The following is an 18507-nucleotide window of genomic DNA, read 5'->3' as shown; positions in this document are numbered from 1 at the left end:
TTCTTTAATGGAGATGTGAATTTGGTACTGTCTGTTTAACAAGCTGAAAGAACAAATTTCATAGTATCCCTCATAAAAACCTCAGAACTTAGTTCTCCTTTCACTAACGCAGGTATAAATCACCACGGAAGTCAGAGTTGTACCAGCTTTAATCCTGGTACGTATGAGAGGAGATGGAGGCCCTTAAGGTATTCAGCTATCTAGGCTATCTTTACTAATGTACCACCATGATCAGAAAGCTCTCCTCCTTTACAGAGAAAAGATGAGGGGGAAAAAGCAAAGTGACACTAATCTTTTCTGAGTCAGGCTTTCCTCTTGGGTGTGACTACATGCAGAAAAGCTGGGATTTCCAGGTGATACTAATCAAAGATGGCAGAAGCAACTACAAAGCATACAAATAAAGCATCCAAGTTTCATGTATTAAACCAACCAGGACAGTGCTGACGGTATAAAAGCTAGGATACAGCCAGCTCTGTTGCTGCGAGGGGCCCGGAGCTTCATTGAATGATACTAGCATAAAAATAAATTATGTTTTTATTATTAGCAAACACATAATAAGATTAAAACATAATGTGCACTAATAGTCGGCTATCCTGCCTTCCAAAGGTACCCTGTATTTTACATAGCTGCCTTTTTGGATCAGGAAATAGAATTTCTATAGATGGTCCCACTAGAAAGCTTATAGTCTGTACCAGCTTTTAATAGCTGCTCCCAGATATGTGTGGTAATGTGTATATGTGTCCATACATATGGGTAATTTCTGACTATTTTCTGTATCTTGACTGAGTCCAATATGCAAATTCAGGCTTCTCTTCATCACTACCTACTGTCTGTGGATGGATGGCAAGGGAGAGGATAAGTTGGTGATGCTCAGCAAATAAATACTTCGCTGTCACCTAGCGCCCCTAAAACTGCATTTTAAGCATGAGTTACAGTGTTTAAGTAGGTAACTGAAAAATGAGTAGCATGTTGGTGTCGCCCCTGAAGCCTCTTCTCTTTCTAATGAGAAAAGGCAGGAGAGAGGAATGTTCTAACGTCAGTAGCACGTACTGATGTCTCGGACCAACAACTACTTAAAAACCTCACTTGTTCTATGCCTGGACAATGAAAGGTGTCTAGTAGTTTGACTCCATTGTCATAACCCAAACACAAAAAACACTGGCTGTTTCAGACTGATTAGACTGAAGGAGATGCAGGCTTTGACCATGGTTCTGCAAACATTGCATAGCTTCGCTCCTCTAAGTAGTTCCACTGACCCCAGAGGGACTGGGTCTCCTTCCAGATTTACTGACAGAGGAAGACTCGTGGCCATAATTCTTGCACAAGGAAGCTCCAAAAGGATGTATCTGCAATCTTAGGAATATTCATTAGAAAAGTTAATAGTGGTCTTGTTCAGAATAAAACTTCTGGATAGGAAAAAATTCAATTATTGCTGGTGGAGCAGAGACAGTTATTCTTAAATATTTGCTGGTACACTTCTCCTGGCAAGTTACAGCAACAAACACTTTCAATTTCTAAAAGGAACTTAAGTGTCGCTAAAAGTTCAAAATGAGCGTGCATGGTGAGTATTATGGCCAGAATTACATAAAATTCTAAGACAGACCTGGTCTTACAGCATTTTGATTATGAGTTAGCTTTAGCATGAGAATAGTGTGTGGGGGCTTTGTTCCAACTGCAGCAATATCTTTCATAAACTGTCCACTAGAATTAGTGCTATGCCTTGATTCAAGTCTTGTAGCCAGTCATGTAGAAGGCAAGCTGTCTACAACCAGTGATGTGCTATGCTGTAACAGTTGTGGCTGAAAAAAATCCAACACCAAACACCTGAAAACATTTAGTTCAGAGATGGATCCAGGAAAAAACCCGACAGTTCTTGCATGTCCATTTCATGCCAGAAGACCAAGTGTGAAATTTTCCTAAAGCAGATCAGGGAGTCTGCTGTTGGCCTGGGGAGTTCATTCACTATTCACGTTATCAGACTGTCTCCGTGTGCTGACGACAGAGGTGATCTTCATAGGCTGCGTCTTGTTTTCCAAAGATGCATTGCTCTCATGGGAGGTCTGTCTCAGGATAACTTACTCTCCAACTTGATAACGATGAGCTCCTTTTTGTCACTTTTCCCCTGTACCCCTTTTCCAGCCAATCCAAACACAACTTAATTCTTTGCATAGCTCTGCACGTGTGTGCGCAAATGCGTGAGCTCTGAGGATGACCTGGTTCTTAACCCTCTCATCCTCATCTATGACTTCGTTGCAATCCATGTTTTTAGACGTAAGTTCCTCGTCTTGCAAAACAGAGGTGTCATGGGTTCACCTTTGTTTCTCTTGGCAGAAAGACTGGCTGGGGCATTTTCCCCCATCTGTCTCCTCTTTTTTTCCTCTCCTTGTTTTCCTCTTCCATTGTGCCCATCCTCTTTGCGGAGTGGTGGTGAACATTTAAGGAGTACGGAGGAAGGTGCAGACTTCTTTGCCAAAGAAGAATGTCTTTTGACCCAGAGCCCTGGTTTGAGGTTCTCTGCTGCAAACTGAACTTGACTTCTCCAAAACTCTGCTTCTAATCCTCTGCTCTCACAGGTAGAGCTGACCCGTTTATACCAAACCCAGAAATATGTCACTGATTTCTTGTTCACAAAAGCTCATCCAATCTAGCGAACTTGGGTTCTGGCAGGGGCTCTGCCAGCAGCCACCTCTTCAGCTACAGCACAGGCATATCTGCTGACTGCGAAGCCATCCGCTTGGAAGAGAACATGTCAGCTTTGCTTATTTGCCATTCCCTCACTCAATTACAGAGAGTTCTCCAAAGTTTTCCCCAACGTTTTATGAAAATCATCTGGTAGGGCTTCTAAAAGATTTAATGTAGTAAACAAGTAAACAAAAATCTGCAGCTTAGAAGGCCAAATTTCAATATGATTTATTTTATATTCCATAGAGTTTCACTGGTGACAATGGTTTTGTACAGGTTATAAGTGCAAAAGAATGTGACCCAGAGACAGGCTTCCTGCTCCTCTTTGGCAAATGCTGTCTCCCATCTGTTTGTCACTATTAGAACATTTCTTCGTTGGCAGATGAAAAACAAAATGTACAAAAGGATCCAGTAAACTATTCCATACTATCGTCAGTACAACCAAATGCATACAGTCATTACTCTGATAATGATGTAGCCTCTTACTTTGGCCAACTGTCAGAAGTCTTCAAGGCAATACATTTAGTGACTAAATGACGTACTAGTGGCACGTGATATGGCAAAGTCTTTGGAACAGGAAACAAGAGAAATGATTGTATGCCTTTACGTTCTACTTAGAAAATAGTATCTCGTGATATAGAATTCCTACTTTGTGGCTCCTCTTGTTGTTTAAGTGCTTTTTGTATGTAGGTCAAAAAAATAAAATTTTAAATAAGATATAGATCTTTATGTTTTGTCCTCCAATCGAGTTGAGATGAAATGAGATCAAATTAGAGCATTTAAAAATGACCTGTATTTGTAGTATCTCCTCTGTGAGCCCCGTTAACTGGAGAAAAGTTTAGAAGAGGTTCTAAGCAGGCTGAAAGGGAGTTATTTACTATGAGCACTTAGAAGGATCACAAGATTTGTATAACCTATTTAAACCTGAGATATTCTTTTGCTGGTGAGCTGTTTTCTGACATAACAATATATAGACATCTCTTGTACATTCAGAGGTTCCAGAATCCCTCGGTGACAAATACGTGCCAGAGATTTCGGCTAACTTTCAATTATTGTTGAAGATTATGGATGTAGTTATTTCATAAATCAAACTACCCAGCTGCAGTTGCAAATTTTTATTTGCAATATTGGAAGCTGTATTAAAGTCTGGCTAAAAGCTAACTTCCAGCTTGAGTAACCATGCTTTGAAAATTGTTTCTAAATTCCTCATCTGTAGAGCTTTAACAAGCTCTTTTAAGGGGGATGGGAACCTGGATTTATAAAAGTGCACAGCACATACTATGTCATGTATATAACAAAGAGTTGTTTTGTGGTGTATACAGGGTTAGTTCTGCTCAAGGAAGTGGTGTTTCTTTTGCAGGAGAAGGAAACCCCTAATCTAAGCATAGGGAAGACGCACCTTTGTACCTCCGTCTTATGTCACGCCTGCCAGAGCCTGTGGGGGAGACACCACCAGCCCCTCTACTCCGCTGGCACATACATACGCTGGCTGTTCACAAACCCGATTCACTCAAGGGAAAAGGGCGGCACTAAACACAAGGTCTATCTACAACTGAACCCGCCTGGGCGGTGTTTAGCGTGTAGAAGTTAAAATACCCCTGCTAGAATCGCAGCAGCCCATCGAGCACCACGTGAAGTTACTCAGGTCTTCAGCGGTGCTGCAATCCGGTGTGCCGTCGAAACGTGGTTCCATTCTCTTACCAACATGTTGCTTTGGACGTGTCTAATGTCATTCATGAAATGAGCTAATGAATTTACTGCACATAAATTACTCTGTGGTACTCCAAGAGCGGCTGACTGCCACTTGCTTCCCATGCAGTAAGCGCTGCTCCAAGTGATTTCAGAGAACCTACAAACATTTCGCAATCCTCTGGGTCACAGTAACCTACTGTTTGTTTGCTGTCAGATGTCCTGACACCGTGAACTCTTGGGAGCTGGCATTCTGACATCAGTTATCGTGACATCACCTCCCTGTTACAAAAGCCATACAGTTCTGTGTTTACGCGTGTCTAGGATTACTGTAGGCCGACCAAAACGCACTACAGGTGATGGTTCGGCTTTCCGAACCCAAGGCCTACGGGCTCTGGGCCTGCGCTCCCAACAGGCTCAGGGCTGCGGGCAGCCGGACCGCAGGGACCGGGCAGGCCGAGCGCGGCTCCCCGGGCGGGCGGCGGGCTGAGGCACGGGCCGTGCCCCGGGGGAGGCCGCCCATCGCCCCCGGGGGGGGGGTGTCGCTCGACCCCGTTGAGGGGCCGTGCCCCTCCGCCCTCAGCCCGCCGCGGCGGCGGGGGTAGGGGGGAAGCCGTCGGGGCCGTCGGCGGCGCCGGGCCGGGCAGGGGGTGGGGAGCGCCCGCCTCTCGCGGCTCGCAGCCGGGTGCCTCCCGCGGGCGCGGCGGGCCGCCTGGCGGGCTGGCTGGCTACCCAGAGTGCAGCAGGCAGGCGGCGGCCGGCACCGAGCTGCCGGCGCTCTCCCGGCCCGCCGGCGCAGCGGGAGCCGGGCCCAGGCGGCGGCGCGGCCCAGAATGCGAGTGTGAGATGCTTCCCCCGGCAGCGGCGCCCCGGGCCCAGGCGGCGGCGGCCCCCGCGTGGATGCGGCTCTGGAGCCGGCGCTTCGCCCTCCACAAACATTTCTATAGGACTCATTCGCCCTGCTGAGGATATCGGCCCGGCCCGGCCGCCTCTCCCCCTCGCCGCCCCCTCCGCGCCGCGAAGCGGCTCCCTCAGAGACCGCCGGCCCGGCCCGGCGGGCATGGAGGCCCCCGGCGGCGCCTCGCCGCTCAACCCCGCGCTGGTGGGCCGCCTCCGCCAGGAGCACGAAAAGGTAAAGGCCGCGGCCGCCGGGCCGGGCCGCAGCGTGAGGAGGGGGGCGCGGGCTCGGGGCGGCGGGGGCCGGGGATGGGGGGGGGGGGGGCGCGGGGGCGGTAGTGGCGGCGGCGGCTCCCCCGGCCGGGGGGTGAGGGGGTGCGGGGGGTGGCGGGACACACCCCCCCCCCCCCGGGCTGGCGGCCCCCAGGCGGCACGCGCCGGGGCCTGCGTGCGGCGGGCGGGCACGTGACGGCGCTGACGTCACGGGTGGCGGTTGAGGCGGGTCGTGGCGGCCGTCGCTCCCCGGCGGGCCGAGGCTGAGGGGGGCCCGGAGCACCCCGGGAACGGGCCGGGCCGGCTCCCCCGCCAGCCCGCTACGGGACCGCCTCCGCGGGGAGGAAGGGCGCCGGGAGGCGTGCGGCTGGGCGCGGGTGGGGTGCAGGGCTCCGTTAGCGTGTTGGCAGCGGCGGTGTGGCCGAAGTGCCCTTTAGAAGCACACACGTCAGGCCGCTGCCCGGGAGTTGGCAGGAGGGGAAGCCCCTGTGATGGCTGGGGAGGCACCGGGCCTGCCCTCGCACACCCTGCGCTCTGCTGTCTGAACGCTTGCCCAAGCGCGCCTTGGAGACCGTTACAGTTACGTAAGCGTGAAGCGTGCGTACCCAGCGCGCTCTTAACTGCGTGGGGTTTGCCCTCTTTCCGCTTCTCTGTGGCTTTTCCACTCACAAGGCCAACCACACACCTCACTGAAACGCGGTCCTGCAGGCAGGCCCCGTGCGAGGCCCGGCGGGTGTCCCTGAACCGGGTCATCTCATGGGCCAGCTTGGAGAGTGGCTGTATCAAAAAATTAATTATGACTTGCATTAAAAAACCCAAGTTACGTTTGAAATGGGTTTGAAAGAGCCATACTCCTCTGCAGAAATGATTCCTGAGAGTTTGCAGGCTGGTTCCACTGTGTGGCCATAGTACGAACTTGAGGCACCTTTTCCTGGAGATTACATTCACGATCAATGGCGAGTGAGCCCTGCTAATTTAATGAGCATGTTTCCAGGTTCATAGGTCCCAGACTTGTAGTGAGCTCTGTGTGGGTGCAGGAGTCACTGTGGAACTTGTGGTCATGTGCAGCGTGTTATCTGCACAAGTACGTTTGCCCAGTCTTTCAATTTCTCTGCTCATTTTTCTCATATGCTTAAAATTTTTTTAAAGCTGTTTCCACGATGCACATTAGAGCTCAGTTATAATGGAGGAGTTTATCTTCAGTGTGTATTGCTTTGTCACACGCTGGTTTAGTTAAGAGTAAGAAAACTGAATAACACGTATGTGGTGTAAAAAATGTGCATTGTCTCGAATACTGCATGCAAGAATGTGTCTGCTCCTGAATAGCACACTACATCATTACTAAAAGATCTGCGTACCCAACTGACCATTAATGTCAATGAACAGTAAGAGGATCTGCTGGAATACTCTGCCTCGTCCATTCAGCACAGATAGTAACCTGTTATACCGATAATCGGCGATAGTAACTCGTCTGCTTGGACTCCTTCAGTTAATTTTCAAGGTGGCAGAATTCAGTGAAGAATAATTTCTCCGGTACATTAGTGTCAGTCGGGCCTAATGTGTCAGTGGATGTCTGTCATAACCATGTAGAATTATTCCCAGTTCTTGGTAAGACCTCTCTGTAAGCAAGTTTAAGACTCTTCTTAAACAGATCTGCTCCAATGGAAAAGAGGCCCAGGAGACCATTAATTAAGCCTCTGTTAGGCTGATGTACCAAAATTATATTTTATCATAGGGAAACTTTACATAATTTCTGCAAATTGGCTAAAAAAAATTGAACACTTCAGCTTCAATATGAAATTATACTAAAGAACTACATATCTTGGTTATAGCGGAGTGTCGCGATGAAGATATAGTAGACTTTCTCTCAATGCAATGAATATATATAATTGGATTACAACAGTATTTTCGGTTACAAAAATATTGTATTTTAAGATGGAGGAGGTCTTTTCATTTCAGCTGCCTCTCTTCAGAGAATCATATTTTTCTCACAAAATGACTCAAGTTGAAGGCTCATGTTTTGGTCTTAGCACAAAGATGAGGGAGAGTTATCCAGTACTTTGGTAAACTAGTAATCGTAGTATGAGCAGCGTAACAAATACTAAAGTTATTGAGCCAGAACTGTATATATACTGGCATTTAAGCAGGCACATACATTTCTTTTAATTACTCTGATGTGGTGCTGTCCCAGTGACGTTTGATTAAGTATAAAAAAACCTATCTATTCCTATTAGTCTGAAGGCAACCTTTAGTGTAATGATGAAATACAGCATTATCTCTCTGCAGAATTAAAAATAATATTTGAATCATAGTTGATTATTTAACATCCAGGCCATTGTACTACCCTGGTTCAGCTATGAGTTTGAGTTTTGAAGTGCTAAAGAGCTGCTCTGGAGAACACGTGAACTGAGGCTTCCTTCCTGTTTAAAAATATTCAAAGAACAGGATGTTCGTGACTTTCTGTCTCTAATCTGATTGAGGCTGCAACTTCCAGGTTTAGGACCCCCGGTGAAAAGTAATTTTAATTCTTGTTTAGGACTGCTTGCCTGTTGGACAGATTTCATCTTGTTAATTTGTAGTGATAGTAAGACCAAACTGTTAAAAGCAATTTTCAGTGCTCCCACTACAGGCACTTTGTATAAAAACATGACTTAGAATGTGTATCTTGGGGATAAATTATAGAAGAATATCTAGTAATTTTCATGATAAAGACCATCATTGGAAGCACAGTGCCTGCGTAAAGTTTTGAATATTTCTGTAAGAAGAATATAATGTATGTGTCATGGATTACTTGCAAAAGCAATATATGTTAGCTGAAAATACTGCGTTAAATCTACTGCAAGTTAGTACAGGAATTATAAAATGAATATTTAAATAGGTGGATTCTCATGCTATAGAGCCTGCATTTAGACATAATATTTGATAAACATTTATTCCTACAATCAAAGGGGTTGAGATTATGAACTGATAGGAAGTTGATGAGTTGGATCTGTGTGATTTGGTAAGACTTGTGTAGACAGTGAATTTACAGTGGGCTGACACATTCTATAGTTCTGACCAATGCAACGAAGATAGGCGTAAAGGGAGACATTACAGAACCATTAGACCCAAGAGACATTTGTAGAGTGCAAACACAGGCATGGTGTATCTGAAGGATTCCAGTGTTAGCTGGCACAATAGGGTTTTTTTGTGTTTTGTTTTGCACTGACAAACACATTCTTTTATTTTCCTTTTAGGAAAATTAGGACAAGGAAGTGACTCTCCTGTCACTCATCGTAACAACAAAGCACAATTAGATTTAATGCAGCCATTACCGTAACTCATTGCCCAGTGTGTATTATGACATTCTTAATTTTTTGCATTTATATGGTGGAGCTCTAAGATCTTTAATTTCCAAATTGTTTTCAAGATCCTGGGTACTTCCAGTGTTTTAACAGTTAAACCACTTGTAGGTGGGTTACGGGGAAACAAATCACAGAATCCTAAACTTACATTCTTTTAAATTGTTTTCTCTTTTTCCTATATGAATTACTTCTGAGGCTGGCTGCTTCTGTCTGAGTCTTTTTCAAGTAATATCTGTGCTGTGAAATCAGCGACTTGGCAGTTTTAAAGCTGTTCCTACAGTCTGAAAAAGAGCAGAGAGACTGAGTAGGGTCTTGTACGCTGCATACTGCTGCAGGAGCCACTGGAAGTCGGGAACTGCTTGCCTGCGGACTCAGCGGATGAGATTCAGTGGCTTTCCAGTGCAGTCTCTCCCAGGGCATTGCACTTTCTCCAGCCTTCGTCCAAGTTAACAGGATCTAGAGAAAGCCTGGGTACGAGACAGCAGTGCAGTGGGACTTCATTTTGGACAGTAACTGTTAATGTAGTGTCTGAAGCTTGGTTTGGCATGCACCTTTTTAAAAGGTCCGGGCTGAAGCTTCACTTGCCATGGTCCTTTTTAAAAGGTACCTGGACAATTACCTCTTTAGAAACCTGTGATGACATCTGCTCCCCTCTGTCCAGTGCTTTTTGTGGTAATAGTGGGTTCCAATAATGTTTTCTCATGTGCTGCTTTCAAGTAAAAGGGCTAATTCAGTTATTATCTGGAAGCTTTCAGTGTAGTACTTAGTGTTCTTCCTGTGTTAATTGATCATCACTTTTACTTTTTGTAGTCAATATTTGTCTATATTCTTATTAGTATGAATTAAATACCTACTAGTTGATATCGTATCAAGAGTTGTGAAATAAATTAACAGATCTTAAATAGGTTTTTTTAATGGTAATTAAAGTCAAACTGTTCGCAAATGAGTTCAGAGAGCATTGGTCTTTGTTCTGGAGTGGACAAGTCTGTATGGGTCCTGCCTCATTGGTAACTAAAACACGCGGATGAGATTATATCCACAAAATTTAAATGTTACTAAATTGTGCTGCTCCTATAGCTGTATACAGATTTTGCGGGTGGATGCAGTGACCAGGGTACTGTTTGGAAATGATCTTTAGTATTATCTCCATGCCAGAAGTTCTGCTCATAACCTGTTTTCTCAGATTGACTTGGGTACCACTTGCCTCACATATTTATTTCTTCCTTTGAGATTGTGAACTTGTATTTTGTTTTAATCTGAAGCTCCAGTCTGGCAGGTGGATATGCTAGTTCATAGCTTGCCATCCTGAGGCCCTCAGAGCAGCAACTGCACTAAGACTTCCTTTTTTCACAGTGGGGCTTTAGGACACTGGGCTGCATCATGCAGTTGCTGGGTTTGTGATTCCTCTTGTCTGTTAGCATAGGCTGCAGTTTCACTGCCATAGAAAGGGTGAATCCCTCCACCACTTTTGTACAAACACGTGTGATCAGATTGCTGTGGGGTAGGAGGGAATCCAGTAACACGTGCCAAAATGGTCCTGTCAAAGGCCAGCGCAAATGTGACGGGGGAAAGATAGAGCCGGCGGTAGGTGAAACTGGACTGGCCCTCTGAGCCCTGGCTGTGCTCGTGCCAAGTTAGAGCAGTTGTGAGCAGCGATCTCAGTCAAAAATGTCATCACAAATTTCTGTCAGCAGATTGTGTTGAGGTTGGAAGGATGAGATGGTGGAACTGAGTAGCTGGAGACAGGGAGGGATGATGACTAGTTTGCTCAGGACTGCGGCTGAATGTTGAACCGCAGCCTGAAGGTATGTCTGTGGGGCAGGTGCCACAGCTCACGGCAATTTTAAGCTAGTTAACTCCGGTATTGCTAGCAGCATAGTTGTTGCACCATAGACTACATCAAAGCTTGCAAAACCTGCTTGAGATGTTTAGTAAGTTAGATCATGGGAGTTGTGTGCTTATGTTGGTCTGCTGCTGTCTTGGTGCCTGAGCTAGCTTGGATATGGTATAGCCACATGAATATGTTTACCTGAAGGAAGCTAAAATATTAATTATCAGTTCCTTAGCTGTGTCTCAAGATGAAGTTACATGACATGGATACTGACTTGCTACCAGGGAAAGATGAGACTTTACTCCAGTTTGTTCCTCACTTGCACAAGTTCAGCTAATTAAACTCACTCAGTGGAAAACATCCTGCTGCCTTTGGGATTTTTGTTGGGTTTTGGAGTTGAAATGACTCCCAAAGGGGACCGACAAACAGCAAAACAGTATAAAGGTGTTGGAAACTCATGGTTGGAAGTGAGGAAGAAGGGTGCTGGCTGGCGGAAGCTGACACTGCCTGCCCGGCTGTCACAGGGGAGCGGGCCGCCACACTTAACGTGTCCATGTGCAGTTACTGCAAGGTAACTCTAAGTTATTTGTCTACGTGGTCACAATATAAAATAGTCTGGAGAGGGCAGAACTTCCCAGCTGGCAAAGAAGAGATGAGGCATTTTCTGTCTGCTTTCTAATTCGTAGATGTTTCAAGTAGAATTTTTAAGCTCCCCAAAATCGTTTTGGTCAGAACTTAGTTTTTATTTATTGATAAATGATAGTTAGGTACTACTTTTTCTGCAAAACTGAGACTCACTTGTGTGTACACAATTAATATAAATATAGTAGATCTTCACTTGTTTTCTTGTAGAGAAAGGTAAAAATTATGGTTCTATCTTTAAATGAGATTTTTTTTCCTTTAGAAAGAAATGTTTGTCATGATTCAAATTTCTTTCAGTCTTTTTCCTTCAGTATTCTTCCCAAACACATTTCTTCAAAAGGCAAAAGTTTCCACCCAAAGGGGGATTTATGTTAATAATTTGTTGAATTGTAGTGTTTTTGAGTAATATGATTTAATAAATGAGTGAGAGCTCTGAAATGCTTTTTTCCTTTTCCATTAGATCATACAGTGTGCCAACAGACTGAAAAACTTTTAATAGTTTTATTTCATTTTTTGATTGAAAATGGGGCTCTAGGATAAACAATTGTGCAAATGTTAATTCTGTCTTTCTCCATCAGTGATTGCCGTTTTAGGCAAGTACTGTGTAGCTTCCTAGAGGAAAAAATGAAAATTCATTTTAAATGTTTATTTTGCGTGTGGCTTGCTACATCCTTGTTACCAAGAGATGATTAAATATTTGACCACCCATTAGTGTTCTTCCGTAATGTAAAGTCATATTGTGAACTGGTTATTTCATCGGTAAACTTTCCGGGTTTGGGGGTGCAACAGAGAAATCTCGTGTATGAGTCACATGGCAGAGTGGGTATTGATACTGCAAACATTTACAGATGGAGGCAGCTCATGTGCATGTATCAACTACAGTAAATACTTCAATGTAGAAGGTTAAGCACTTAAAACTGCACAGAGTTGGAGTCATCTGAATTAGATCAGTAGTGGAAATTATCTTGGATTTAGCATGAGCCTTGTGAACATGGGTCTGCATTTCAGAACACCAGCACACACTTCCACTGTAGTTCATGGAAGTTTCTGAACAACAGAACCAAGGTCGAGACTGAGATATTTACACAGTCCCGAATGGCAGGGACAGTCTCCTGAAGGCAAATCATTGGGTTTAGACTTTATTAGACCCTTACTTTAATTACCACCTCATTACTTGCTCTGCTTCCACAAAAAGTATTCCATACTGTCATTTTTCCTAAGTAACTGGAAATGTGATTGAAAGGGATGTTTAAAGTGAGACTAATTCAAGATTAAATAGTCACAAATTATATTATTGCTACATGTAAACAAATTACTTGCATATCTGATTTTATTCAGATTACTTTTCAAGTGGTAAATAATGCTTTATCACTTATATAGTGCTCTTACATCTTTAGAGTGCTTTTCTCACATTAATTAATCATCATTAAACACTCTGAGGTGGGTAGGTTAATACTATTATCCCCATTTTGCAGATGAAGAAATGTAGACTGAGAGGTTGTGATTTGCTCAAGGCCATATGGAAGAAATAGAATCAGAGCTGGGATTAGATCTGTGTCCCTAGCTTCTAATTTCAGAAGGCCAGCCAGATTGTGAGCCACAGTTCTGAAGCAAAATACTCAAGTATGCATGTAGAAACAGCACACATTTACTTGGCCTCTTAGATGCCCACCTTGCAGTTTGTTTAAATGGAAACTTTGCTTCTGTGCCGTGCTGTGCATTTCCACGTTCATACCCACAAGTGTGGAAATAGCCTCTCATTCATTTCGGAACTGTTCTTTATCTGACAGGGAAATTTATTTTCATTGTATTCATTGAAATTAACTTTCATCTTAAAAATACCAGTCTCTAGTTCTTTAGACTTGAACATAACTGTGTGACTCGGATACAGCAGGTTTAGCATTGGTTCCCTAAACTGCCTGCAGGTGATACCAGTACCAGCTCTGTTGCTTATAGCCTTTCATGAGCTGAGACATAAATAAAATTGTGACTTGGCACCTTGCCTTATTGCTGTTCAGAACAGGCGAGAGAGAGAGAAGAAGTACCCTCAGTGAGCTAAACCCATCACCTTTGTAGGCAGTGCCTAGCTGCTTAGCAGAGGGAGACGTTGGCATGCGTGAACTCCACCTTGGAGAACTACCTAAATAAAACAAAATAGTCTCGGACTAGAGAGGAGAGCAGAACTATTTGTGCACCACCTTGATAATCAGAAGCACCATGGAGAATTTACATTCAGCTGTTAGTAGTGGGAGCATGTGCAGAAGCAACAGGTGAAGAAAAATGAGGTGGAAAGAGGTGCCCTTGTGTGTGAAGGTGGGGACCTGCTGGGGAAAGGTGGGGTAATGTGAACAGGTTAGAGACCCATGGGCACGTACAGGTAAGAATCAGTTTCGTGCTACAGCATCCTCACCTGTCTTTATTCCCAAGGAAATGTTGCAAGTGATCGTAGTGCCTGGCTGCTGAGTTAGGAGATCTGGCTTCTGATTCTAGCCCTGTTCCTGACCCGCGTTAATGGTTCCGTTGCTCAGCCTGCAAAATCAGTGCAGAGCTTTTTCCAAAGTGCTGTATGCTTTAATTCATGGAAAAGATTTTGAGCTCTTCAGATGGAAGATCATGGAGAAGGTGGAATATAGATAGATTGTTACAGGCAAAGGGAATTTTCTGCCTTTGGACGGCTAATGAAGTCTGGCTGTACGATATGAGTTGTTTGGGGGTGATCTGGAGTCCCTAGCCTGCAAGCTGCCCTGCGTTCACACTGGCACGGTGGGACTGGGGCACACTCGGGAGGTGATCGTAGCTCAGAGCTGATCCTCCTGCTCTGCTGTGACTCTGCTTGTGAAACCTAGAAACGAGAGATGCCCTGAAAGCAGCAATGTACGCTTCTCTTTCAACCTGGTAGTACTGAGAGCAGAACCACCGTGTGATCTCCTGCTTTAACGGTTTGGTTTTGAATCCCGAAGGAATTGCCCTCTGGGTTACAGGTGCGTGGAGGCGTGCTCTGCCAGGGCTGTCCTGGGGTCCCGCTGCTGAGCTCCCCGGCACGGCTTGCCTGCTCGGGGGCTTGAGAAGCACTGAATTTTACCAAGTTGCTGGTGGAGGAAAGGAAGGAAACAAAGTATTTTGCCCATTGGCTTTCTTTTAAGACTATGGAATGTATTGTCTGACAGTGGATCCTGTTTTAATAACCAGACCCATGATGAGGTGCTGCAAGAGTAGTTTAATAAATATTTTAGTATGCAGATAAGCCATTGATAACGGCATGGATTCACTAACTCATACATTTTTGTGCCTAAAAGGGGAGAATTCAGAGTTTATTGATACCGCTTCCACTACGGTGCCTCAAAAGCAACGCGTAGTTGGTGGCATTAGGTGTCCAGACAAATTGAACTCAAATGAGCAAACAAACAGGTCATTTATTTTATTTACCCTGAAAAGAATTTTCATTCTTTAATTGTAACTCAAGATATAAATTATGTGTGGAAGATAGACTAATGATTTTCCTGTGTTTGATTAAAGGCAAAGAATCAAAGATTTGTTTATATATTTATCTATTTGTTTCTTTGCTGTGATAAGGCCAGTTGTTATCCAAACAGTGGGACTGACCTAATAAAGGACATATGCATAATTGATCTCCATCCGTTTTTCAATATTTATTCTCTATTTTTTTAATAGACTTCAGTTCCAGAAGTGCAGTCTGAAACATTTTTAAGGTGGTACATTTTAGCGCTTCTCTTAAAGGTCTCATTTTATGCTGGCCACTAAAACGAAAAGGTTTGTTGTTGGTTCCACCCTTTAGTATCCCTTCAAGAGAGATTATATCAAAGAAGAAGAATTAAATTAAAATTGATTGGTGTTATTGATTTTTCTTTTTTTTTTTTTTTTAAGGGGATAAAGGGTGATGGAAACAGCATATGCCCCTATGCTGTTTTAGTGATGGACTATTTTTTAAAAACATAAAAAGCATATGTGCCCAATTTACATATTTACTAATTAAAAAAGCTTCCTGGAAACATTAAGTAGACTATCTTCTGTAACCTTTAACATTGTAGCTAATGGATATAGCCTGGAAATTTTCATAGAAGGTCTTCTAAATAATGTAAATGATTATGAATATGTAACTAGTTAATATGCAGCTACGAAAGGATTATCATGTAGAGGTTAATGAACATGCTGCTCTCATGGTTTGCAGGGCTTTTCTTTTTGTGCTTTTAGCTCACTTCATGCATGGAAAGTCATGTGTCGGGAATGGAAAGCTTCCTGTCTTTTCCATCTTCATCTGTAATGGGGCAATTAAACTGGAACTTTCTTAAAGGATTTCATAAACATTTTTGTATGTAATTATGTTGTGTACTTCACAATCACTGCGGAATCTGAAAGAATGAAGGATGTTGGTAGAATAGGCTCTGACTCTTCTACTTGTTAGTGGTGTTCGCATTGTTAGCAAACGTTGCTGCACTGTGCGATTTATACTTTTCACAGAAACTTTACGCTTCAAATGGGCTCAATATTAATAGTTTGAATTGTGTTTCTGAGCTGATGTCCTTTAGAAGTCTGTATATTTACTCTAACCTTAAAAATAGTTAGCTTGCACATTAAGGAAAATATTTGCTAGGCATTTGATTTATAGGAGTTTAGAGCAAATGATAAATTTAAACTTGGCTTACGTGGGACGAGCTACCTGGCTGAATTTCCCGATGGATTATGAAATAACGTAACCACAAATGTAAAGCTGATCCTTTTCATTTAAGTACTTTGTTTAAAGAATTATTAGCTCACAAAGTAGTCCCATTTTTTCACTCCTATATGAGCAGAAAGTGCAGGGTCTGAGATCTGTCCTGCAATAGCTGCACATATGCTAACTAAAAAAAATAATTGTCTTTCATTCTGTTGTTTAGGAAAAAAAAAAAAGAATTATCTGCTCCAGTGATTTCAGTGGTACTTGAATGTATGTTATTGTTTTCTCTGCAAATTTTCTCATTAATTGCTTTCAAATGTTAGCATTGTTTTGGCTATAGGAAAAGCAAAATTTGTAAAAAAAACCCCCCAAAACCCCTAGAAAACGCTTATATTGAGAAGATGTCTAGACATATTTAATTGCCTCATGGCTTCATTGCATTTCATATAATTGAATGAAATTGTTTGTGTTATATTTTTGGTAACCATTATTCAGAGATCAGAATATGTTTTGAAAAATAATCTCCACCTAATTACAGCAGAGAAGGTCACAGGTTTGAGCATCTTGTCTGTTTGCTATATCTCCATAGTCTAAAAAAATACAGTTAAAAAAGAAAAAAAGTACTTCATTTTAACAATGTGCTTAATTTTGTAAATTATTTTGGATCTCTTGGGAAAGCCTGTGGCATGAAGAATTAAGTGCAATATTCAGATTAAAACTTCCTTTTTTTTTTTTTTTTCCATACCCAGAAAGAACAGAAGGAAAGGCAGCAGCCCATAATGGTGTCAAATATACTTGGTTTTAAACACCACAACATTAATTTGTGCTTTTTCAAATTAAAATGGCCGGTGGAACATTTGTTGATGTACTGATAAAGGAAAAAATGTTTTTGGTGCTGTGGGATTCATTTGTTTTTGTTTTTTAATGACTGAGTATGGAAGTTACATTGATGTCTTGTTATAATTTATGTTGTTTTCTTATTCTGCAAACATGTAACACTGAAAATAGATCTGCAGATTGTGCAAACTACTACTTATCTTATATCGTGTGTCACCTAATAGTTATGGAGCAGGTATTGTACCAAAATATGAACTGAAAAGCTGTAATTTTTTCTGTGGTTATCAGTCTGCATTAGCGTGTGATAAAGTGTGCTGCTTAAGAACTACCATTCACATGCCTTTGCACTGACAAATAAAAATGTATAGAGAGACTTCACCAAATCTGTAAAGCTACTGTTCTAGTTTCTGATGCATTGACATTGCAGCTGTGTGCTTAGCCTTGTTTTTTCATGAGTAGTTATCTGTTTTAATGACAGGTGGTCACTAGCTGCCAAGAAAAAATCCAGCACTGGTAAGTGAAAAATGTTTGATTACATGCCTAAAATACTGATGAGTAACCTAGTTATATTTTAGTAAAGTACTGCTGTTTATTCTAATGATAGCCAAATCCTACTAGCATGCTTTAGGGATTATAGTTAGCGATAGCTCGGAATTGTTGCAGCGTATTCTCTTTTAAAATGTATTTATTTTCCACTGATACCGTTACTTTAAATCACAAATACACTGAGCCTTAGTGTTTATACTTCTGTTTTAAATACTCAGCTCGTTTGTCATTTTTCCCCAAGTAACCTTGTGGGATGAATGCTGAATTTGCCTGATTGGTGAAAAAGTACTCCCAGGGTAGAATTTATTATTCTTCTTGTTTTCTTTCTATCTATGGAGGAAGGAGGGAAATTCTGCTTCTTCTCCTCCATGTGCTAAAACAATGTGAAAGTCATGTTTCCCTGTTTTTTTTTTTCCCCCAGTAAAGTATGTGATAAAGCTTAGTTTGTAATGCTTAGAAAGAAATGTTTTGTTATGTAAAAAAATGATCTCTGGGCACTTTTTTCTCTGTTGACAATCTATGGTTAATAGAAAACATGCTTAGTAAATAATAGTTTTGTATGGCATCTGAGGAAAATGTACATTTAATGGTGAATGAAATCTTATATTATGAGTTACTGTGAGATATAACTGTTGATCTTACAGATATCAAATTACAATATATCCATGCTGTGTTTACCATGATTTTACTGAGAGTACAACAGGAGCTGTCTTGATTATTGTCTGCAGGGTTATTGCAGAATCACAGCAACTGCCCCTTTAGTGGTGAGATTAAACCTTTGGTTATACACCGTCAAGCATATAATATTTTAAATTTATTTTAAGAGGCTTTTTCTTCATGCCTGAAAGATCTCCAAGCAAATAATTTATATTTAGTGTGTATCAAATGTTTTTAGTTTAAATGCACATAGGCTGCAAGCACTGGATAAGAGGAAAAAAATCAAGGCAATCTATACACATCATCATATTAAATTCTGACTATTGGCCTGCAAAAATAATCTAAAACTAGTATGTTTCATTTATGTTTAAAATTCAGAGGCTGCATTAATTTTCAATAAGGGAAATATTATTGAAGTGCCTGCCGGTGCTGCT

At 42.4% G+C, this 18507-nt stretch overlaps 1 protein-coding gene across 3 annotated transcripts in view; it reads left to right on the top strand.

Moving 5' to 3' along the window:
• The first annotated feature begins 4712 nt into the window (after positions 1–4712).
• URI1 (URI1 prefoldin like chaperone) overlaps positions 4713–18507 on the top strand; it is a 43183-nt gene continuing 29388 nt past the window's right edge. Inside the window, exons 1-2 of one of the 3 annotated variants that reach the window (XM_075765929.1) lie at positions 4713–5503; positions 17349–17383. In XM_075765929.1, the coding sequence (XP_075622044.1) occupies positions 5432–5503; positions 17349–17383 (107 nt within the window). In that variant the 5' untranslated portion in view covers positions 4713–5431. Of the gene's footprint in view, positions 5504–6867; positions 7150–11333; positions 16304–17348; positions 17384–18507 lie in introns of those variants that run through there. The other 2 variants (XM_075765931.1, XM_075765930.1) reach the window with 2 other exon arrangements.

The sequence above is a fragment of the Balearica regulorum genome, chromosome 13, assembly GCF_011004875.1.
Source record: "Balearica regulorum gibbericeps isolate bBalReg1 chromosome 13, bBalReg1.pri, whole genome shotgun sequence".
Lineage (NCBI taxonomy): Eukaryota > Metazoa > Chordata > Aves > Gruiformes > Gruidae > Balearica > Balearica regulorum.
Note: the sequence above shows the minus strand (reverse complement) of the source record. Positions and strands in the feature narration are given on the sequence as shown.